The 23,127-nt window shown below is 46.9% G+C and overlaps 1 protein-coding gene across 4 annotated transcripts in view; it reads left to right on the top strand.

Moving 5' to 3' along the window:
* FAM193A (family with sequence similarity 193 member A) overlaps positions 1-23,127 on the top strand; it is a 144,454-nt gene that overhangs the window by 96,126 nt on the left and 25,201 nt on the right. For all 4 annotated transcript variants that reach the window (XM_017863155.1, XM_017863153.1, XM_017863156.1 and 1 more), the window contains 4 exons: positions 3,930-4,233; positions 5,285-5,468; positions 6,684-6,914; positions 9,940-10,801. In XM_017863155.1, coding sequence (XP_017718644.1) covers positions 3,930-4,233; positions 5,285-5,468; positions 6,684-6,914; positions 9,940-10,801 — 1,581 coding nt within the window. The remainder of the gene's footprint in view (positions 1-3,929; positions 4,234-5,284; positions 5,469-6,683; positions 6,915-9,939; positions 10,802-23,127) is intronic.

The following is a 23,127-nucleotide window of genomic DNA, read 5'->3' as shown; positions in this document are numbered from 1 at the left end:
AATAATGGGTTCGGCCGGGCGCGGTGGCTCAAGCCTGTAATCCCAGCACTTTGGGAGGCCGAGACAGGCGGATCACGAGGTCAGGAGATCGAGACCATCCTGGCTAACACGGTGAAACCCCGTCTCTACTAAAATACAAAAAATGAGCCGGGCGAGGTGGCGGCGCCTATAGTCCCAGCTACTCGGGAGGCTGAGGCAGGAGAATGGTGTGAACCCGGGAGGCAGAGCTTGCAGTGAGCTGAGATCTGGCCACTGCACTCCAGCCTGGGTGACAGAGCGAGACTCCGTGACAAAAAAAAAAAAAGATAGGGTCTCACTCTTGTTCGCCCAGGCTGGAGTGCAGTGGCACAATCTCAGCTCACTACAGCCTCCACTTCTTGTGTTCAAGCGATTCTCCCACCTTGGCCTCCTGAGTAGCTGGGACTACAGGCACCCACCACCATGCACGGCTAATTTTTGAATTTTTGGTGGAGACGGGGTTTCACCATGTTGACCAGGCAAGGAGGTCATTGCTTTCTGAGCATGTGGCAAGATTTCTCAGAAGCTGCTTTAGGAAAATGCTGAGCAGATGTGAGCTGGCTCACTAGCCAAAGCTGGGACAGATTGAGCATTAAAAGGAATGAAGAGGCTGAGTGCAGTAGCTCCCAGCATTTTGGGAGGCTAAAAGGGGAGGATTGCTTAAGCCTGGGAGTTTGAGACTAGCCTGGGCAACATAGTGATGAGACCCCGTCTCTAAAAAAAAAAATTTAAAAAACAGTAAGGAAGTTTGACTATAGCATACAAATAAAGTCAAGAATCCAAAGGGATTGGGGTGCTCAAACAGAGCAGTAGGGCGGGAAGCTCCTTCTTGTAGAAGCACACCTCCTCCAAATGTGTAAGAAGGATAGGAGTGGCACTTCAGCATGCTGCGCCCCTGGGGTAACAGCTGGTGCAAGGATGCAGCATTCATGGAGGTTAACGAGGGATATCAGTTTGGGGAATGGAGTATTTCTGCTGTTCAAAAGCAGCACCCACAGGGAACTGACAGATTACACAGGAATGGTGAGCGCCTGTATTAATCCATTCTCACGGTGCTATGAAGAACTACCCAAGACTGGGTAATTTATAAAGGAAAAAATTTTAATTGACTCACAGTTGCACATGGCTGGGGAGGCCTCAGGAAACTTACAATCATGGTGGAAGGTACCTCTTCACGGGGGAGAGAATGAATACCCAGTGAAGGGGAAGCCCCTTATAAAACTGTCAGATCTCGTGAGAACTCACTCGCTAGAACAGCATGGGGGAAGCCCCCACCATGATTGAGTTATTTCCACTGGGTTCCTTCCATTACACGGGGGGATTATGGGAACTGCAATTCAAGAGGAAATTTGGGTGGGGACACAACCAAACCCTATCACTGGGGACTGACAGATTACAAAGGAATGGTGGGTGCCAGACTCTGGAGGAGCCTAGCAGACAGTGCCATGCACATCACCATGAAACAGAGAGACACTGGTTGCATCCCATTGCCACAAACTCAGAAGAATCCAACATAATATTTGCAGGATTTGTGCCCAGAACGTTTTATCTAAATCTACCGAGACAAGACAATGCAAATGGGCAGACAGGTGGCCTATTAAAAAAAAATGTTAGGCCAGGTACGGTGGCTCATGCCTCTAATCCCAGCACTTTGGCGGGCCAAGGCAGGCGGACCATGAGGTTAGGAGATCAAGACCATCTGGCTAACACAGCGAAATCTCGGCTCTACTAAAAATACAAAAAAATTAGCCGGGCGTGGTGGTGGGCTCCTGTAGTCGCAGCTCCGTGGGAGGCTGAGGCAGGAGAATGACGTGAACCTAGGAGGTGGAGCTTGCAGTGAACCAAGATCGCGCCACTGCACTCCAGCCTGGGCGACAAATCGAGACTCTGTCTCAAAAAAAAAAAGTTAGTCTTGTGAAAAGAGAAAAGGGTTAGAAGAGGCTGGGTTGGTGGGAAAGCTATAATGGACATGTGAAGGAAATTGGAAAATTGAATATGAGTTGTACCTTAGATGAGAGTATCCTGTCAATTTTTTTTTTCTTTTTTTTTTTGAGACAGAGTCTCGCTCTGTCACCCAGGCTGCAGTGCGGTGGCCGGATCTCGGCTCACTGCAAGCTCCGCCTCCTGAGTTCACGCCATTCTCCTGCCTCAGCCTCCAAAGTAGCCGGGACTACAGGCGCCCACCACCTCGCCCAGCTAGTTTTTTTGTATTTTTTAGTAGAGACGGTGTTTCACCGTGTTTCTCTTTGTTTTTTGTTTGTTTGTTTGTTTGTTTTGTTGTTTTTCTTTGTTTTCTTTTTTTATTTATTTTTTGCTTATTTTTCTTTTTTGTTTGTTTCTCTTTGTTTTGTTTTGTTTTTTTGTTTTTTTTTGGGGGGGGTTTCACCGTGTTAGCCAGGATGGTCTCGATCTCCTGACCTCATGATCCGCCCGTCTCGGCCTCCCAAAGTGCTGGGATTACAGGCTTGAGCCACCGTGCCCGGCCTTCCTGTCAGTGTTAAATGCCATTGAGGTGATCATAGTATTGTGGTTATTCAGCAAAATGTCAAAAAAAGAGAGAGGGAGGGAGGGAGGGAAAGAAAGAAAAGAAAGAGAGGAGAGAGACGGGAGGAAATTTTTAAGTAAAAAGCTGGGTGCAGTGGCTCACACCTGTAGTCCCAGCACTTTAGGTGGCCCTGGTGAGAGGATCGCTTGAGCCCAGGGGTTCAAGACCAGCCTGGACAACATAGTGAGACCCTGTCTCTTAAAAAAGAAAAAGGTGATTTTTTTTTTTTTCCCCCTTTGAGATGGAGTCTGGCTCTGTCGCCCAGGCTGCTAGAGTGCAGTGGTGTGATCTGTGATCCTCCTGCCTCAGCCTCCCAAATAGCTGGGACTACAGGTACATGCCACCATGCCCGGCTAATTTTTTCTGTTTCTAGTGCAGACAAGGTTTCACTAAGTTAGTCAGGCTGGTCTCTATCTCCTGACCTTGTGATCCGCTGGCCTCAGCCTCCCAAAGTGCTGGGATTACAGGCATGAACCACCGCACCCAGCCAAGAAATTTNNNGATTTTTTTTTTTTTCCCCCTTTGAGATGGAGTCTGGCTCTGTCGCCCAGGCTGCTAGAGTGCAGTGGTGTGATCTGTGATCCTCCTGCCTCAGCCTCCCAAATAGCTGGGACTACAGGTACATGCCACCATGCCCGGCTAATTTTTTCTGTTTCTAGTGCAGACAAGGTTTCACTAAGTTAGTCAGGCTGGTCTCTATCTCCTGACCTTGTGATCCGCTGGCCTCAGCCTCCCAAAGTGCTGGGATTACAGGCATGAACCACCGCACCCAGCCAAGAAATTTTTTTTTTTTTTTTTTTTTTTTTTTGAGACGGACTCTCGCTCTGTCGCCCAGGCTGGAGTGCAGTGGCCGGATCTTAGCTCACTGCAAGCTCCACCTCCCGGGTTTACGCCATTCTCCTGCCTCAGCCTCCCGAGTAGCTGGGACTACAGGCGCCTGCCACCTTGCCCAGCTAGTTTTTTTTGTATTTTTTTTTAGTAGAGACAGGGTTTCACAGTGTTAGCCAGGATGGTCTCGATCTCCTGACCTCGTGATCCGCCCGTCTCGGCCTCCCAAAGTGCTGGGATTACAAGCTTGAGCCACCGCGCCCGGCCCAAGAAATTTTTTTAAAAAAGCAAACTGTCGATGTTCTGAGGAGTTCATGCTGAAGTGTTTTAGAGGTGAGTGCAATTTGCAGACATTCAGCCGAAAAGTGTATGTGCATGTAAGAAATAAAGTTTATAAACAGGACAGAGTATTAGGTCGTGATGATGAAGCAAGGTGAAGGATGAATGGGTACTCTTTGTGTGTTCTTTCAGATTTTCTGCAGGTTTGAACATTTTTGAAACAAAAACTTGGCAGTGACTCTCACCTCTCTAAATGCAGGTGACGTGTTTCATGGCATCAGCAAGGAGGACCACAGACACTCGGCCCCAGCCGCCCCGAGGAACAGCCCCACGGGCTTGGCCCCCCTCCCAGCGCTCTCGCCTGCCGCACTCTCACCTGCCGCGCTCTCACCTGCCGCGCTTTCACCTGCTTCCACACCTCACCTTGCAAATCTTGCAGCCCCATCATTCCCCAAAACAGCAACCACAACTCCTGGGTTTGTGGACACACGCAAGAGTTTCTGTCCTGCACCCCTGCCCCCGGCCACAGATGGCTCCATTAGCGCCCCTCCAAGTGTCTGCAGGTGAGCCAAGTCCTGGTTGGGGACATGGGAGCACTTTGGAAAATGGGTGTTTACACTGCACTAGCACAGCTACAGAAACTTCCCCGGGACCATGCAGTTGAAAAGCCTAGTGAAATGCTGAGGGAACGCAAGGATGTCCCCAGCAGAGGCCATGGGTGGAGGGGCTCCCATCTCAGCCTCTAGTTCTGCAGACGGAAGAGCAGGGGCAGTGGGCTGCCATGGAAAGGTAGGCCAGTTACCCCTAAACACTGACAGCATCGGGGGTGTACATTGTTATTTGTTGTATAAGTTGTATTTGTTATACCTAGGTTGGAATCAGAAGAAAATGAATGAAATGTGTATAGTAAAAACACAATACAACAAACACTCAACAGGTTTTTGTTTTGTTTTGTTTTGGAGACAGAGTCTCGCTCTGTCGTCCAGGCTGAAGTGCAGTGGTGCAATCTCAGCGCACTGCAACCTCCATCTCCTGGGTTCAAGTGATTCTCCTGCCTCAGCCTCCCAAGTAGTGAGACCACCATGCCTGGCTAATTTTTGTATTTTTAGTAGAGACAGGTTTCACCATGTTGGCCAGGCTGATCTCGAACTCCTGACCCCAGGGGATCCACCTTCCTCGGCCTCCCAGAGTGCTGGGAGTACAGACGTGAGCCACTGCACCCAGCCAGACTTTCCTTTTAAGACAATTTCTTTTACCTTTGAACTTGCCCGTTTGAAGCTATACCCCTTCTCCCCCTTAGTATGGAAGCTGTGGTGGCAGGGACAGTCTTAGAAGGAGTCATTGGAGAGACTACGTGTTCCTGTTCAGTGGCGCTCTATGAGCGCTTTGAGGGACCGCCTGCATGCGTGCGCACACGCCATGCCTGCCACGTGAGCCCCTGGCCAACGTCTTTGGTGCATGTGTATGACTCCCTAGGAACCTTGGGGCTATGCACCCTCTGCGCTGCCTCTTGTCTGTGAAATGGGCAGGACAGTGGGTGGTCATGCGCAACAATGGGAGTCATTGCCTCCCAGGGCCGGCCACTTGCCGATGAGCTTGTGTGCGATTTTGCAGTGACCCTGACTGCGAAGGGCACCGCTGCGAGAATGGTGTCTACGACCCACAGCAGGATGATGGGGACGAGAGTGCAGATGAGGACAGCTGCTCTGAGCACAGCTCCAGCACCTCAACCTCCACCAACCAGAAGGAGGGCAAGTACTGCGACTGCTGCTACTGCGAATTCTTTGGGCACGGCGGGGTGAGTGCGTGAGGTCAGCGCGTCATGATGTGGGAAGTGTGCAGCACACGGGCTCCTCTGCAGAAATTCTGCACCTCTAGGATATATCCATCGTAAAGAAGCAAAGAAAAATATTTGCCCAAAGATTTAGCCATAATGATTTTTTGCTTCATTTTTACATTTTGTTTGTGGTTTTTAAGGTAATTGGTAAATCAGGGGTGCAGTATTCCTACTGAATACCCATTGTTAGGAGGTTGTTAACCATGGTATATCCATATGGTGGAACATTGTGGCCAGTGACAGCAGCGTTGTGTGTGTGCAGTTGGATTTCTCTTGTTTGAATACAGAGGGCATTGGTACACACACGTACTTGTCCGTCTTTCCAGAGCTGTGATTTAATTTGTACAACCAGTTACCACCCACAGTTTAAGAGGGATGGGTGGTAGGAATAGCAGGGGCTTATAGTTGTTCTTTTTCTGCTTTAGCTCTGTTTGCATTTCCTAAAATGTGCACATATTTTTATAGTAAGAAATTTGGCAGTAGGATTCAGGGCAGGTTTTTTTTGTTTTTGGCACCAAAAAGGAAACCTACAAATGGATAGAAAGATGCTACAGACACATTTATTGACATGAAAAGATATTCACACCATATTAAATAACAAGTAGAGGCCAAGCACGGTGGCTCATGCCTGTAATACCAGCACTTTGGGAGGCCAAGGGAGGAGGATCTCTTGAGCCCAGGAATTGACCAGCTTGGGTGACACCTTGAGACCCTTTCTCTACAAAAAATGAAGAAAATTAGCTGTGGGTGTGACGGTACATAGCTGCTTTGCTTGAGCCCAGAGACCAAGGCTGCAGTGAGCTATGATTGCACCACTGCGCTCTGGCCTGGGTGACAGAGCAAGACCCTGTCTCGAAAATAAGTAAATAAATAAAGTATATTAATCAGAATTTGTAATTGTTTCCTTTTTAGTTTAAAAATCCACTTATGTGCATAGCTGTGCATGTTTTACCAGGTTTTTCATGAATATGTAAAATTTGAGGATAGGTATCAAAATGCCACTTTTGGATGACTTGCTGATAGGTTTTTCTTTTTTTCTGCTGGTTGTTTTATTTCCTTATTTTTCACAACAAATATATACTACTTGAGTAATAAAACAGTTTATTTTGGAGGTGTGGTCTGAAATTTATTACATTCAAAATTTTAAAACTTAAGCGTAACTGTTGTTTTTCTCAGCCTCCAGCTGCACCAACAAGTAGAAATTATGCAGAAATGAGGGAAAAGCTTCGCTTACGGCTGACCAAGAGGAAAGAAGAGCAACCTAAAAAAATGGATCAGATCTCAGAAAGGGAAAGCGTCGTTGACCATCGGAGGGTGGAGGATTTATTGCAGTTTATAAACAGCTCTGAAACCAAACCAGTGAGCAGCACGCGTGCAGCGAAGCGGGCAAGGCATAAGCAAAGGAAGGCAAGTGACAGGTCTCAGCACGTGGAGGTGCCAGGTCTGAGGGCATTTGAGGGTGCCGTGCAACACCAGTCTCCAGGCAGGGCTGAGCTACAGAAGGTTGGGGCTCTGACGTGTGTTTACTTGCCCACAACATTGCTCCGAGAGCCAGCCTGTCGCTGGTGGCCTCAACTGGAGACTGGTAAAAAACTTCACTTTGTGTTTTCAGGAAATTACTTCCCCTTTTGTAGAATGGGTTTGTTCTTGTGCTGGCTGTCATGAGGGCAGCAGCAGACACTCCAGCTTTATCTGTTGGAGAACCTTCTTTTCCAAGAAAGGAGCCCTCAACTGTAGAGATGGTAGAAGAAAGGCCCAGGTGGGCTTTTGGGGCATGTGGGTGAAGAAGTGTCTTTGATATGAGACTGGGGCAGGGCACTTGGCACAGGGAAGTCTTCTGGACTCAGGTCTGAGCATGTCCCCCATGCTCCTCTTGTCCCACTGCTGTTCCAGATGAAGACCAGTACATGGCATTGATTAGAGGGGAGGAAAATAAGTCTTCATGGGAAGGCATGAGCAGTTCCTTCCTTTCCAGAGGGCATGGTGTGTCACAAAAAGCAAATGTCAAATAGAAAAAAAATTAGCCAGGCATGGTGGTGTACGCCTGTAGTCCCAGCTACTCAGGAGACTCAGGTGAGAGGATCGCTTGAACCTCAGAGGTGGAGGTTTTAGTGAGCCAAGATTATGCTCCTGCACTCCAGCCTGGGTGACAGAGTGTCTCAAAAGAAAAAAAAAAAACCTTTTCTCTTGGAGGATTTTCTAAATGCCCCTATGCTGGAGCAGTTCCAAAGAGCCTTCTGGTTTCAGCTCCCTAAAAATGTCAGGCTCCAAGAGCCAGACCTCAGTGAGCAGATGAGGGCTGCATGCAGAGGGAACTTGCAGGTTCCTGGGGTTCTGATAGTAGGACAGTTGTCTTGGGAGGAGGCCAGGTTTCCGTCTGCGGCATGGTCAGGCAGAGAGGTGAGGAAGAGGATGATCCCACAGTGGACCAGAGGGTGGGCCCGATGTCCTATGTTATTTCTATCTTAGCTGTTGTGATTGTTCTACCCTCAAGAGCTCTGCTCATACCTCACAGTCCTAAAGTAGGTTTAGACTGATTATTGGGCCTGATTGGGAGGCTTTAGGGGAGAAGCCTTGTTCTGTGCCCCAGAAGACTGGGGACTGCTGGAGTGGGGAGAACATAGTGTGTCCTCCATTCAGGAGTGTCCAGCATCAGGGGTCCCCACGGTGGTCCAAGGCTCTGAGACCTCCTATTGAGATTCACTGGAGGCCTCTGGGACCCCTTCCTGAGTTTTCAGGGTACTCTCCATCCCAGGCTCTTACTCTCTGACCTTGCAAGTGGTCTGGATCCAGACTTGAGGCCCAGCTGATCCTTAGAGGCTGATGTCATAGGCCCTGCTCAGCAACCAGTCCCACCTCGAGGGACCGCCTGCTGGTGCTTTCTACGCCGCACCCATTTTACAGAGCAGCTCACAGATGTGTGTTGAGGCTCACTGGCTGGCTGGTTGTTGAAGGGACGGCAACAGTTCACCTGTTCTGTCCCGTAGCAGGTCCAACCCAGAGGCCTGTGCTGGGGCAGCCACCCTGCTAGATACCAGGGCACCTGCCCTCACGTGCTTGTTATTGGTCCATATATTGACAAGACACCTATGTTGGATTTAGATCGGCTCTGAGAGGGCGCCAGCTGGCCAGTGTGTGCCAGCAAGTGTCCTGATGGAGTCGGTCTCCTCACTTCTGCAGTGTAGCCCCGCAGCTCACTCCAGACATTGGACTGTAGGACCCACCATGAGGTGGCTGCTGGGTGCTGCTCCTGACATACACATGGAGAAGGATGTTAAATAATTTTTACTTGAATTGTCAAATGAAATTTTTAGTAACATACCAATGTTAAATTTGTATCATAATTTTAAGTTTTCAAAAGATAATTTTCCTGTTAAAATATTGTGAAAAATAATTTACACTTGGGGAGTACTTTTCTATTTCTCTAGGAGAAATGCTTTTGCCAGAGTTTCTCATAAGCCCCAGCATTTCTAAAGGTTGGTGGTGGGTGGAGCCGTGCTCCTGACACTGATGACTCCCATCTGCTCTCTGAACACAAAGAACAGTTTCCATTTGTGCCCCTGGAGTATGTATGTATGCATCACTACTCAAAGGCAGTCTTCACTTGGGATGAAAATTAGTTTTCCATCAAGTTGAACAGTGAGTCATTTGCTCTGTCCCACTAGTGAAAATATATGGCACTTTTGTTTATCTGCTAGGGTGGGAAGAAGGAATTTCTGTTTCTTTTACTACACATTTCTTTTTGTGGTGCCATCACAGCTCATTGCAGCCTCGACCTCCTGGCTTCAAGCGATTCTCACCTCAGCTTCCCAAATAGCTGGGACCACAGTCGTGCGCCACCACATCCAGCTAATTTTGATACTTTTTGTAGAGAGAGGGTTTTGCCGTGTTGCCCAGGCTGCTTTTGAACTCCTAGGATCACAGGTGTGAGCCGCTGCACATTTCTTACATTCCCTGTTCAGGTGAATGCATCAGCCTTCGCCTGGAAAGGTGGCCAGAGTTCTGGCGGCACGTGTGCAGCCTCAGTACTGCCCAGGCAGGCTGTGGTATTGGTTACATCATCCATTCCTCCAGGCAGCATGATGCCTGCCACACCTGTGAAGGGGTAGCTGGCTCCCTGGATGTGTGCTTTGCAGCTGCTTTGCCCTTGGTTACTGTGTTTAGCACCAGCTCAAAGGCTATGGGGAATTTTTTGTTAACTACCATGCCCCCACCCAAAAAAGGAAGCATATACTTTAGTAAATAGGTGAAGTTTAACAATCCTGTAGAGTAAGAGAATTGGAGATGGGTGTGTGTTAAGTTCTGATGTATTACAGCCTCTTCAGAGTTTATGTTCCATATGTGATTCGTTTTAAAATTATCTTAGTTTTCTGTATGACTTAAGTTTTAGCACTCACTGTAGTCTTAGACTGCCTTCTTTTTGCATTGGCAGCTGGAGGAGAAAGCTCGCCTGGAAGCAGAGGCCAGGGCCCGGGAGCACCTGCACCTCCAGGAGGAGCAGAGGCGGCGGGAGGAGGAGGAGGAGGAGGAAGAAGAGGAGGAGCGTTTCAAGGAGGAGTTTCAGCGGCTTCAGGAGCTTCAGAAGCTAAGAGCTGTAAAAAAGAAGAAGAAGGAGAGGCCAAGTAAAGACTGCCCCAAGTTGGACATGCTCACTGGAAATTTCCAGGCAGCAACAGAGTCTGTCTCTAACTCTGAAAACATCCACAATGGCTCACTAGAGCAAACTGACGCACCAGAAACCTCTTCTCAGTCCCCATCCAGGCATATGAACCACTCAGAGCCCAGGCCAGGGCTAGGGGCTGAGGGGGATGCTGCAGACCCCGTCATCACCAGAGACTCCAAATTTCTCCTCCCCAAGGAGGTGAATGGGAAGCAGCATGAGCCACTCTCTTTTTTCTTTGACATCATGCAGCACCATAAGGAGGGAAATGGCAAGCAGAAGCTGCGGCAGACCAGCAAGGCCAGCAGCGAGCCAGCAAGAAGGCCCACGGAGCCGCCCAAGGCCACAGAGGGGCAGCCCAAGCCTCGGGCCCAGACTGAGTCAAAGGCTAAGGTGGTTGATCTCACATCCATCACAGAGCAGAAAAGAGAGGAGAGAAAAGTCAACAGTAATAACAATAACAAAAAGCAGCTGAACCACATCAAGGAAGAAAAGTCAAACCCAACCCCTATGGAGCCCACCTCTCCCAGCGAGCATCAGAACAACAAGCTGGTGCTGGCAGAGTCCCCTCAGCCAAAGGGCAAGAACAAGAAAAATAAGAAGAAGAAAGGAGACAGAGTCAACAATTCAATTGGTAAATACAGAATAGCGGGAAGGTATTTCTGAGCGGTGCCTGGTTTTCCACGTGTGATGTGCTAGTATGGGAAAACACCGGGTTTGGCGTGCTCTCGCCGTGTGGCCTCCCTCCTGTAGAAAAGAGCATAGAAGGGCTGGGCATGGTGGCTCACACCTGTAATCCCAGCACTGTGGGAGGCCAGGGTGGGCAGATCACCAGAGGTCAAGAGTTCGAGACCAGCCTGGCCCTGTGAAACCCTGTCTCTACTAAAAATACCAAAAAAAATTAGCTGGGCTTGGTGGCGCGCCTGTAGTCCCAGCTACTTGGGGAGGCTGAGGCAGGAGAATCGCTTGAACGTAGGAGGCAGAGGTTGCAGTGAGCCAAGATCGGGCCATTACACTTCAGCCGGGTGACAGAGGGAGACTCCATCTCAAAAAAAAAAAAAAATGTAGAGGATTTCTACCCCCTCCAGTTCCCCAACTGTAGTTCCCCAACATCAGTATTTCCCATGTTTGCTTCGTCATTCTCTCTCCCTCTCTCTGTTATTTTTCTGGACAGAATGAGAGTCACTTCATACATGACACCCCTTTAATCTAAAATACTTCTGTGTATATTTCCTCAAGATAAGGACACTTGGACACTTATAAAACCACAGTACAGTGATCAAAATGAAGAAGTTGACACTGATCCAGTGCTATTCTCTAATGGTAGACCTTACTCATGTTTCTCCAGTGTTCCCTTTAACATCCTTTATAGCAAAAAAAAAAAAAAAAACCTCTTATTTCTCCTGATGTGGGATCCAGTCCAGGATCCCGTGTCATATCTCTTTAATTTCTTTTCCTTTGGATCGGTGTCTGTTTTTCATGACCTTGACTTTTTTGAAGAGTGCAACCCATTTATTTTTTTAGAGTAACCCTTGGTCAGGGTGTATGCCTCATGTCTTCCCAGTCAGATTCAGATTCCATGTTTTTGGCAGCAACACCATTGATGTGACCAGTCCCTGCTGGTGTATCCCACCAGGAGGTGGATGATGGTGTCTGTCCTATCACTGGTGACGGGAACTCTGATCCTGGGTTGAGCTGGTCTGTCCATTTTCACTACGGTCAAGTTAATATTTCTCCTTTGATAATTAGTAAGTGTCTTATGGGGAGACAAGTATCCTGTTTTTATTGAACATTCACCAACTAGTTGTAGCATCCATTAATGATTATTGCCTGAAATGTTTTATTGCTGTGTTGTCATATCGTGATTTTTTTTTTTTTTTTTTTTTTTTTTTTTTTTTTTTTTTTTTTTGAGATGGAGTTTTGCTCTTGTTGCCCAGGCTGGAGTGCAGTGGTGTGATCTTGGCTCACCACAACCCCTGCCTCCCGGGTTCAAGTGATTCTCCTGCCTCAGCCTCTCAAGTAAATGGGATTACAGGCATGCACCACCACACCCGGCTAATTTTGTGTAGTAGAGGTGGGATTTCACCATGTTGGTCAGGCTGGTCTCAAACTCCCGACCTCAGGTGATCCGCCCGCCTCAACCTCCCAAAGTGCTGGGATTACAGGCGTGAGCCACTGCCCCTGGCCCCAGTGGTGATTTTTCTAATATTATTCTTTCTTTCTTTCTTTCTTTTTTTTTTTTGAGACGGAGGCTCGCTCTGTCGCCCAGGCTGGAGTGCTGTGGCCGGATCTCAGCTCACTGCAAGCTCCGCCTCCCTGGTTCACGCCATTCTCCTGCCTCAGCCTCCCAAGTAGCTGGGACTACAGGCGCCCGCCACCTCGCCCGGCTAGTTTTTTGTATTTTTTAGTAGAGACGGGGTTTCACCGGGTTAGCCAGGATGGTCTCGATCTCCTGACCTCGTGATCCGCCCGCCTCGGCCTCCCAGAGTGCTGGGATTACAGGCTTGAGCAACCGCGCCCGGCCATATTCTTTCTTTCTGTATTTGTTACTTGCCATTCAACTGTAGGAAGAGCTTTCCAACCCCATGTTTTTTTTTTTTTTTTTCCATTAATTCAGTTATATCAGGATGGATCCACGAATTTTTACTTGATGCTATAGATTAGAATCTTTTACAAATGCTATTTATGTTGCTGTTCTGATCGTCTGAGATTCGGTCAGTGGGAGACCCTCGGAATGGCTTTTTCCTTAGAGGGTTTGATGTGCCCCTACCAGCCTTTAAGCACTTTATACTTTCTGTCATGGTTCGATGCTCTGGGCTCATCTCACGTCTTCTCTCTCCCAGCCCTGAACCAGCCGTTTCTCCAAGGAGCCCTATTCTTTCTTGAACAGTGGTGTTCAGAAACCCAGACCTGGACACTGCCATATGGCATTGCTTCTAGGCCCTCTCAGTCAGCAGAGCGGGAGGAGTGGGGGTGTGAGCGTGTGCACATGAGCACCTGCCACCTACACACCCATAGATGTCTGTTTTATCTAATTGCTATGTACAGGCCGTGAGTTCCACAGATATCCCAGCCCCACTCCTGTGCTACAGCAAGTGTTCTCCCTTCCCCCGTCCACCTTTGTAACTCCTTAGATAGTAAGAACCTGGACCCCATCATCCATGGTGCCTTCACTGACTTGCCGAGTCCTGCAACACAGGTAGAGGGTTCAGAGTGCCTACCTTTACCCCGATGGAAAACTCCGGGCATGCTTTTGGTATTTGTTCAGTTCTTTTTGTCTTTGGCTAACTCAGGGTGTGGTGATAGCACTGAATTTACAAATGACTTAAATTAGTTGTTTGCACCTTTAGTACAATTATGCTACTCATTTAAAACATATCTGATAGCATTTTTCCATTTGTATTCCATTTTGTTTTCTCCCCTACCCAATCCCTCTTTTTTTTTTATCTGTTTCCACCTACTCCCTGTAAGTAACTAATGAGTTTCTTATTTGCTTTTTTTTTTTTACGTAAAAGGTAGTATATTACAGATTTAATATTGAGTTTTGGGTTTTTTTCTACTTAATATATTCTGGGAATCACTGCACATCAGTTCATAGAGATTGTCCTCATTCTTTCTACAGCTACACAGTACTCCGTTTAAAGTGTACTGTGATTTCTTCAGTCACTCTTCTATGTGACAGCATTTAGGTTGTTTCTAATGCTTTGGTTTTTTGTTTTTGTTTCTGTTTTGAGGTGGAGTCTCACTCTGTCATCTAGGCTGGAGTGCAGTGGCACAATCTTGGCTCACTGCATCCTCCACCCCCCAGGTTGAAGCAGTTCTCTCAGCCTCCCAAGTAGCCGAAATTACAGGCAGGTGCCACCATACCGGCTTATTTTTGTATTTTTAATAGAGATAAAGTTTCACCATATTGGCCAGACTGGCCTTGAACTCCTGACCTCAAGTGACCTGGGACTACAGGTATGAGCCACCGTGCCTGGCCTCAGTGCTTTGTTTTAATCATTACACCCAGTGCTACAGTGAGTACTTGTGTGCATATGTATTTCCATATTGTTTGGAGGTGCTTCCTTGGAGCATTTTCCCAGAAGGGAGAGGGCTGGGTCAAAAGGTAAGTGTGTTCCCTGTGTGGTGGCTCATGCCTGTAATCCCAATACTTTGGGAAGCCACGGCAGAAGGATTACCTGAGATCGGGAATTTAAGACCAGCCTGGGCAAAGTAGAAGACCCCGTCTCTACTTAAGAAAAAAAGGCCGGGCGGCGGTGGCTCAAGCCTATAATCCCAGCAAGCTTTGGGAGGCGCGGAGAAGGGCGGATCACCGGGTCAGGAGATCAAGACCGATCCCTGGCTAACATGGTGAAACCCCGTCTCTACTAAAACTAACAAAAAAACTAGCCCGGGGCGACCTGGGGCGCCTGTAGTCCCAGCTACTCGGGAGCTGAGGCAGGAGAATGGCGTGAACCCGGGAGGCGAGGCTTGGCCAGTGAGCTGAGATCCGGCCACTGCACTCCAGCCTGGGCGACAGAGCGAGACCTCCGTCTCAAAAAAAAAAAAAAAAAAAAGACACTTAGCTGGGCATGGTGGCGCACGCCTGTAGTCCCAGCTACTCGGTAGGCTGAGGCAGGAGAATCACTCGAGCCCAGGAGTTTGAGGCTGCAGTGAGTCATGATTGCACCACTGCACTCCAGCCTGGGTGACAGAGTGAGATCCTGTCTCTTAAAAAAAATTTAAAGCAGCCGGGCACAGTGGTTCACTCCTGTTACCCCAACACGTTGGGAGGCCGGGGCGGGCGGATCACGAGGTCAGGAGATCGAGACCATGCTGGCCAGCATGAAACCCCGTCTATACTAAAAATACAAAAATTAGGTGGGCATGGTGGCTTGCACCTATAATCCCAGCTTCTTGGGAGGTTGAGGCAGGATAATCACTTGAACCGGGGAGGTAGAGGTTGCAGTGAGCCAAGATCACACCACTGCACTCCAGCCTGGTAACAGAATGAGACTCCATCTCAAAGAAAAAAAAAAGTTTAAGGCTGGGCACGGTGGCTCACATCCATAATCCCAGCAGTTTGAGAGGCCAAGGCAGGCAGATCACTTGAGGTCAGAAGTTCGAGGCCGGCCTGGCCAACATGTGGAAAGAACCCTGTCTCTACTAAAAATACAAAAATTAGTCGGGTGTGGTGGTACTCACCTATAGTCTCAGCTACTGGAGACACCGATGCAGGAGGATCACCTGAGCCCAGGAGATGAAAGTTGCAGTGAGTCAGGATCACGCCACTGCATTCCAGTTTGGGCGACAGAGCAAGACCCTATCTCTAAAACAAAATAAAGTAACAATTTTTAAAAAGGTAAGTGCTTTCATAGTTTTTTTGCTAGCTACGTCCAAGTTCTCCAAACCTTCCAGTCAGCCCACCCACCAGCAGCATCTGAGTGCCTGTTTGGCCACAGCCTTGCTTACAGAGTGTGTTGTCAGGCTTTTTAACTTTTGCCAATCCATTAGCTGCAGTAAGCCCTCAGTGTAGGTTTTTTTTTTTTTTTTTTTTTTTTTTTGAGACAGAGTCTCACTCTGTCGCCCGGGCTGGAGTGCAGTGGCCGGATCTCAGCTCAGTGCAAGCTCCGCCTCCCGGGTTCACACCATTCTCCTGCCTCAGCCTCCCGAGTAGCTGGGACTACAGGCGCCCGCCACCTCGCCCGGCTAGTTTTTTGTAGTTTTTTTTAGTAGAGACGGGGTTTCACAGTGTTAGCCAGGATGGTCTCGATCTCCTGACCTCGTGATCCGCCCATCTCGGCCTCCCAAAGTGCTGGGATTACAGGCTTGAGCCACCGCGCCCGGCCCAGTGTAGGTTTCATTTGCATTTTTCTCTAATTACAATGAGGTCAATATTATTAAGGTCTATTTCTTTTTGTGTGTATGAATTTTCTATTCATACCTATTTCTCATTTCTTACTAGGTTTTTGGTCTTTTCCCTTTTGTATTTAAGAATTTTTTATACAGTAGGGACATTAACCTTTTACCCATGCAGTGTATACTGCAGACATTCTCTCCCAGTTCATAAGTTGTCTTTGACTTTGTGTATGCTCTTCAGTCAGGAAATGTTCTTCCTTTTATGCGGTCAGCTTCTTGATTTGTTATTGCCTCTGGATTTTGAATAATTGTTAGAAAGCTTTACCCTAACATTGTGGTTAAAGAGGAACACACCCATGCTGCCTTCCAGTATTTGTGTAGTTTCATTTTTTTTCGTTTATATCCCTAATATGTTTGGAAATTTTTCTTCTGTGTGGTGTGAAATATGGATCCAATTTCTCTTTTTCCAAATGATTAATGAGTTGTCCCAGCACATTATTATTATTTATTCTTTTTTGGGGGGGTAAGGTACAGGGTCTCACTCTCTCACCAAGGCTAGAGTGTGGTAATGTGGTCATAGCTCACTGCAGCCTTGAACTCATGGGCTCTAGTGATTCTGCCGCCTCAGCCTCCTGAGTAGCTGGGACTATAGGCATGTGCCACCATGGCTAATTTTTTTTTTTTTTTTCCTTCTTTTAGTAAAAACAGGGTCTTACTACATTGCCTTAGCTGGCTCTAACTCCTGGGCTAAAACAATCTTCCTGCCTCAGCCTCCCACAGTGCTGGGATCACAGACGTGAGCCACCATGCCCGGCCTTAGCACCAGTTATTAGAAAGTTCATCCTGGACCAGGTGTGAGGGTGATGGCTCATGCCTGTGATCCCAGCACTTTGGAGGGCCAAAGCAGGAGGATCACTTGAGCCCCAGGAGTTTGAGACTAGCCTGGGCAACATAGTGAGACCTCATCTCTACAGATATTTTTTTAAAAACAGCAGGGCATGGTGGTGCACACCAGTAATCTCAACCACGTGGAAGGCTGAGGCAGGAGAATCACTTGAGCCCAGGAGTTTGAGATTACAGTGAGCTATAATTGTGCCATTGCACTCCAGACTGGTCTATAATGAGACCTTGTTTCTACAAAAACAAAAAAATGATAAAATCATCTTGTCCCAGTGATTCAAGATGCCACCTTTGTCTTACAATAAATTCCTTCCTTTCCTTTCCCTTTCCCTTTCCTTTTTGAGACAGAGTTTCACTCTTTTTGCCCAGGCTGGACTGCAGTGGCATGATCTCAGCTCACTGCAACCTCCGCCTCCTGTGTTCAAGCAATTCTCCTGCCTCCACCTCCCAAGTAGCTGGGATTACAGCCATGCACCACCATGCCTGGCTAATTTTGTATTTTTAGTAGAAACGGGGTTTCTTCTTGTTGGTCAGGCTGGTCTCAGATTCCCAATCTCAGGTGATCTGCCTGCCTTGGCCTCCCAAAGTCCTGGGATTGCAGGGGCGAGCCACCGTTCCCGGCCTGTCCTACAGTGAATTTCAATATTCACTTGGGTTTGTTTCTGGAATTTCTCTTCCTTTCCTCTCTGTTTACTTGTGTCATTATTACATGTAGTTATTTTTAGAGGCTCTACATGTTTTAATATCTTGTAGGGCTATTCTCTCCTAACAGCTTTTCCAGCTCAGTATTTCCCAGGCTATTTCTTGTTTGTATTTCCATATGAACTTTAGCATCAATGTGCCTGGCTCCATTTAAAAAAAAAAATTTGTTGGGGCTGGGTGTGGTGACTCACACCTGTAATCCCAGCACTTTGGGAGGCCTGGGTGGACGGATCACCTGAGGTCAGGAGTTGGAGATCAGCCTGGCCAATGAGATGGTGAAACACCGTCTCTACTAAAGATAAAAAAATTAGCCAGGCGTGGTGGCTACCACCTGTGGTCCCAGCTACTGGGGAGACTGAGACGGGAGAATTGCTTGAACCCGGGATCCAGAGGTTGCAGTGAACCAAGGTTGTTCCACTGCACTCCAGCCAGGGCAACAGAGTGAGACTCCATCTGCCTCCACAAAAAAAGCAAAACTTGTTGGTATCTTTATTGGAATTGCGTTGTACTTGTACATTAATTTAGGGAGAATTGATGTGTTTATGATATTGATCATTTCTTCCAAGAACAAGAGATGTTTTTCCATTTGTTCAAGTTTACTTTCGGGTCATTCAGGAAAGTTTTAAATTTTCTCTTACGTATTTTTCACATTTCTTACTAAGTTTATTTCTCAGCATTTAATCACCTTTGTTTTTAATTTAAATGGAGTTTCTCCACCATTATGTTTTCTAATTCTGAACTATCCAATACAGTAGCCACTAGTCATATGTTATTGTTGAGCACTTGAAATGCGGCCAGTTCAAATTGAGAAGTGTTATAAGTGTAAAATATACACTGGATTTTGAAAACCTATTGTGAATAAAAAAAAAGTGAAATATCTCAATATAATTTTTAATATTGGTTACATGTTTAAATCCTACTATTTTGCGTATATTTAATTAAATATATTACTGCAATTAATTTCACCTGTTTCTTTAAAAACTTAATGTGGCTTTTAGAAAAATCTTATGTGTGTGGCTCAGACTCAGATTCTCTCTCTCTTTCTCTCTCTCTCTCTCTCTATCTCTCTCTATCTCTCTCTCTTTCTTTATTTCTTTCGAGGCAGAGTCTCACTCCATCACCCAGGCGGGAGTGCAGTGGCGCAATCTTGGCTCACTGCAACCTCCGCCTCACTGCGGCCTCTACCTCCCAGGTTCAACTCCACCTCCCGGGTTCAAGCAGTTCTCATGCCCCACCCTCTCAAGTAGATGGAATTATAGGTGCCGCACCAGCACACTCATCTAATTTTTGTTTAGTAGAGACCAGGTTTTACTATGTTGGCCAGGCTAGTCTCGAACTCCTGACTTCAAGTGATCCTCCAACCTTAGCCTCCCAAAGTGCTGGGATTACAGGCATGAGCCACTGCGCCCAGTCTCAGATTGTATTTCTTTTTTTTTTTGAGATGGAGTCTCGCTCTGCCACGGCTGGGAGTGCAGTGGCTGGATCTCAGCTCACTGCAAGCTCCCGCCTCCCGGGTTCACCCATCTCCCTGCCTCAGCCTCCGACCCGAGTAGCTGGGACTACAGGCGCCCGCCCACCTTGCCTGGCTAGTTTTTTGTATTTTTTAGTAGAGACGGGGGTTTCACCGTTTAGCCGGGATGGTCTCCATCTCCTGACCCTCGTGATCCGCCGTTCTCGGCTCCCAAAGTGCTGATTACAGCTTGAGCCACCGCGCCCGGCCAGATTGTATTTCTGTGGATAGGCTGCCTCCCTGGTTATTTGTGTTGAAAGCTAATTGATTTATATATGTATGTTTTATTTATTTATTTTATTTAGAGAAGGAGTTTCACTCGTTGCCCAGACTGGAGTGCAGTGGCACAATCTTGGCTCACTGCAAGCTCTGCCCTCCCAGGTTCCAAGTTTCTGCCTGGCCTCAACCTCCCAAAGTAGCTAGAATTAAAGGCAAGCAAAACCACCGCCAACGCTAATTTTTTGTGTTTAGTAGAGACAGAGTTTTACCCATGTTGGTCAAGTTGGTCTCGAACTCCCTGACCTCAGGTGATCCACCCATCTCGGCCTCCCAAAGTGCTGGATTACAGGCGTGAGCCACCACGCCGGCTGTATGTTAACTTTATTTTTTTATTTTATTTATTTTAATTTTATTTATTTTTTGAGATGGAGTTTCACTCGTCACGCAGCTGGAGTGCAAGGTGCGGTCTTGGCTCACTGCAGCCTCCGCCTTCTGGGTTCAAGCTATCTCCTGCCTTGGCCTCTTGGGTTAGGCTGGGACTATAGCGCACACCACCACGCCCAGCAGTTTGTATTTTAATGGTAGAGATGGGGTTTTCCACCATGTTGGTAGGCAGGTCTCCGAACTCCTGACATCAAGTGATCTGCCTCCTTGACCTCCCAAAGTGCTAAGATTACAAGATGTTAGTCCACCTCACCCCTGCCTATATGTTAACTTTTTTTTTTTTTTTTTTTTTTGAGGCGGAGTCCTCCGCTCTGTTCGCCCGGACTGGAGTGCAGTGGCCAGATCTCAGCCTCACTGCAAGCTCGCCTCCCGGGTTTACACCATTCTCCTGCCTCAGCCTCCCAGAGTAGCTGGGACTACCAGGCGCGGACCGCCACCATCCGCCCGCTAGTTTTTGTATTTTTAGTTAGAGACGGAGGTTTTCACCGTGTTAGCCAGGATGGTCTCGATCTCCTGACCTTGTGATCCCGCCGTCTCCGCCTCCAAAGTGCTGGGAATACAGGCTTGAGCCACCGCGCCCAGGCCCCTATGTTAACTTTTTATCTTCTACTTTACTGAATTGTTTTATTGTTTGAGTCTTGCTGTTGATTCTCTGGGGTTTTCCAGGCATTCTGTTATATATGTGTACAAATAGAGAAAGCTTTACTTCTACTTTTTCAATTCTTATGCCTCTAATTGTTTTCTTTTACTTAACTGCATCTTTTCTGATCTTAACAGAAATGTCTCTGGTGTTTCCACATTAAGTAAGATGTTGGCTTTAGGGTTCAGGTTTATATATTATAAGATAATTATTTGAAATTAGCCACATTAAAAAAATTTAATGTTAAAAAAATATCTAGCGATTCCTCATCTCTTGAGTGTTTTTCATTAGGAATGGGTGTTAAACTTTAAAGGTTTTCTAGCATCTGTGGAGATAACCATGATGTTTCTTCTTAGACGTATTAATATGGTGTTTTATGTTATTTGATTTTTAAGTATGAACTGAACTTGAATTCCTGCAATAAAGCTCAACTTGATTGTGGTATATTCTTTTGTTTTGGGATCTGTTTACATTATTTAATATATGTACACCTATATTATTTTTAGGAGAGATGGGTCTGTGACTTCCGTTTTTGTTCTGTCTGTATTAGCTTTGTGTATCAATATTATACTTGCCTCATAAAAAGAAGTAGGAAGTTTTTGTCTGGGCACGGTGGCTCATGCCTGTAATCCCAGCATTTGGAAAGCCGAAGGGGGGTGCAGATCACAAGGTCAGGCGTTTGAGACCAGCCTGGCCAACATGGTGAAAACTCATCTCTACATTTTCAGTGATCTGGAACAGTTCACTCTGGGACCATCCAGGCTTTAAAGGTTTGATAGAAATCCCTTTGCAAGCCCCGTGGACCTGGGGTGTTTTCTGTGGTCCTTGCTAGCACTCTTCTCTCATCTCTGGAAATTATTCTATCTCTAGTGAGGTTAATTATGGTAAACCATCTTTCTGTAGTAAATTATTCTTTTCAACTAGATTTTCAAATTTATTTACATAGATATTTGCAAGGTAGGCTCATCATAGTTTTAAATTTCTTTGCAATGACTATTTTCACCTGTCATTTCTTAGTTTGTGTATTTTTCCTTTCTCCCTATTTTGCCTCAGTTAATGGTTTGTGTATTTTGTTAGTTTCTTAAAATCTTGTCAATTTATTATTTAGGTTTACTGTTTTTCTTTTTTTTTTTTTTTCCGAGACAGTCTTGCTCTGTTGCCCAGGCTGGAGTACAGTGGCGCCATCTCAGCTTACTGAGCTCCGCCTCCCGGGTTCACGCCATTCTCCTGCCTCAGCCTCCCCAGTAACTGGGACTACAGGTGCCCGCCACCACGCCTGGTAACTTTTTTGTATTTTTAGTAGAGACGGAGTTTCACCATGTTAGCCAGGATAGTCTCCATCTCCTGACCTGATCCAGCCACCTTGGCCTCCCAAAGTGCTGGGATTACAGGTGGGAGCCACTGCGCGCAGCCTACTGTTTTTCTTTACCTCCTTTCTTTCTTTTTTATTTTTTATTTTAAGACAGAGTCTCAGTCATTGCCCAGGCTGGAGTGCAGTGGCACAATCACGGCTCACTGCAGCCTCAACTTCCCCAGGCTCGGGTAATCTTCCCCCACCACCTTCTCAAGTAGCTGGTACCACAGTTGGGCACCACCACACTCGCCTAATTTTTTTGTAGTGTTTGTAGGAACAGCATTTCGCCAGATTGCCCAGCCTGGTCTCAAACTCCTGGGCTCAAGCCATCCGCCCACCTAGGCCTCCCAAAGTGCATGATTACAGGCATAAACCTCCGTGCCCAGCCTACCTCGTTAATTTCTGCTTTCGTCTTTGTTTTCTTTCTGTGTTTTCTTTGGTTTTACTTTGTAGGGGGTTTTTTCTAACTTTTTAATTTAGAAATTTAGTTCATTTTGTTTTTTTCTTGCATGTTTATTGATAGAAGTGTTCAGCACATGGAACTTTGATCTTTTTCTTAACCATATCCCATGGAGTCTGATAGATAATTTTTCCTTTGTTTTGTTTTGTTTTGTTTTGTTTTTGAGATGGAGTCTCTTTCTGTCACCCAGACTGGAGTGCAGTGGCACGATCTCAGCTCACTGCAACCTCTGCCTGCTGGGTTCAAGCAGTTCTCCTGTCTCAGCCTCCTGAGTACCTGGGATTACAGGCATGCACCACCACGCCCGGCTAATTTTTGTATTTTTAGTAGAGACGAAGTTTCACCAAATTGGTCAGGCTGGTCTTGAACTCCTGACCTCATGTGATCCACCTGCCTTGGCCTCCCAAAGTGCTGAGATTACTGGTGTGAGCCACCACCCCCAGCCTCCATTATTTTTTTTAAAGAAATTCTGGGCTGGGCGCCATGGCTCATGCCTGTAATCCCAGCACTTTGGGAGGCCGAAGCAGGCCGATCTCTTGAGGTCAGGAGTTCAGAAACCCCCTATTTACTACTAAAAATACAAAAATTAGCTGGGTGTGGTGGCACGTGCCTGTAGTCCCAGCTACTGGGGAGGCTGAGGCAGGACAGTCACTTGAACTTGGGAGGCAGAGGTTGTGATGAGCTGAGATTGTGCCACTGCACTCCAGCCTGGGAGACAGAGTGAGACTCCATCTCCAAAAAAAAGAAATTCTGTAATTTCCATGTTTTTTTTTTTTTTCTTCTTTCACTCGATAGTGTAATAGGCAGCTTTAAGTTTCCAGGTAGGAGAAACTTTTTTATTGTTAATAATTTATAGGGTTTTTTCATTGCGATCAGAGAATATTGTTTTT

This window comes from Rhinopithecus bieti, unplaced genomic scaffold, assembly GCF_001698545.2.
Source record: "Rhinopithecus bieti isolate Rb0 unplaced genomic scaffold, ASM169854v2 scaffold_68244, whole genome shotgun sequence".
NCBI classification, from domain to species: Eukaryota; Metazoa; Chordata; class Mammalia; order Primates; family Cercopithecidae; genus Rhinopithecus; species Rhinopithecus bieti.
This window is presented reverse-complemented; position numbering and strand designations above follow the sequence as displayed.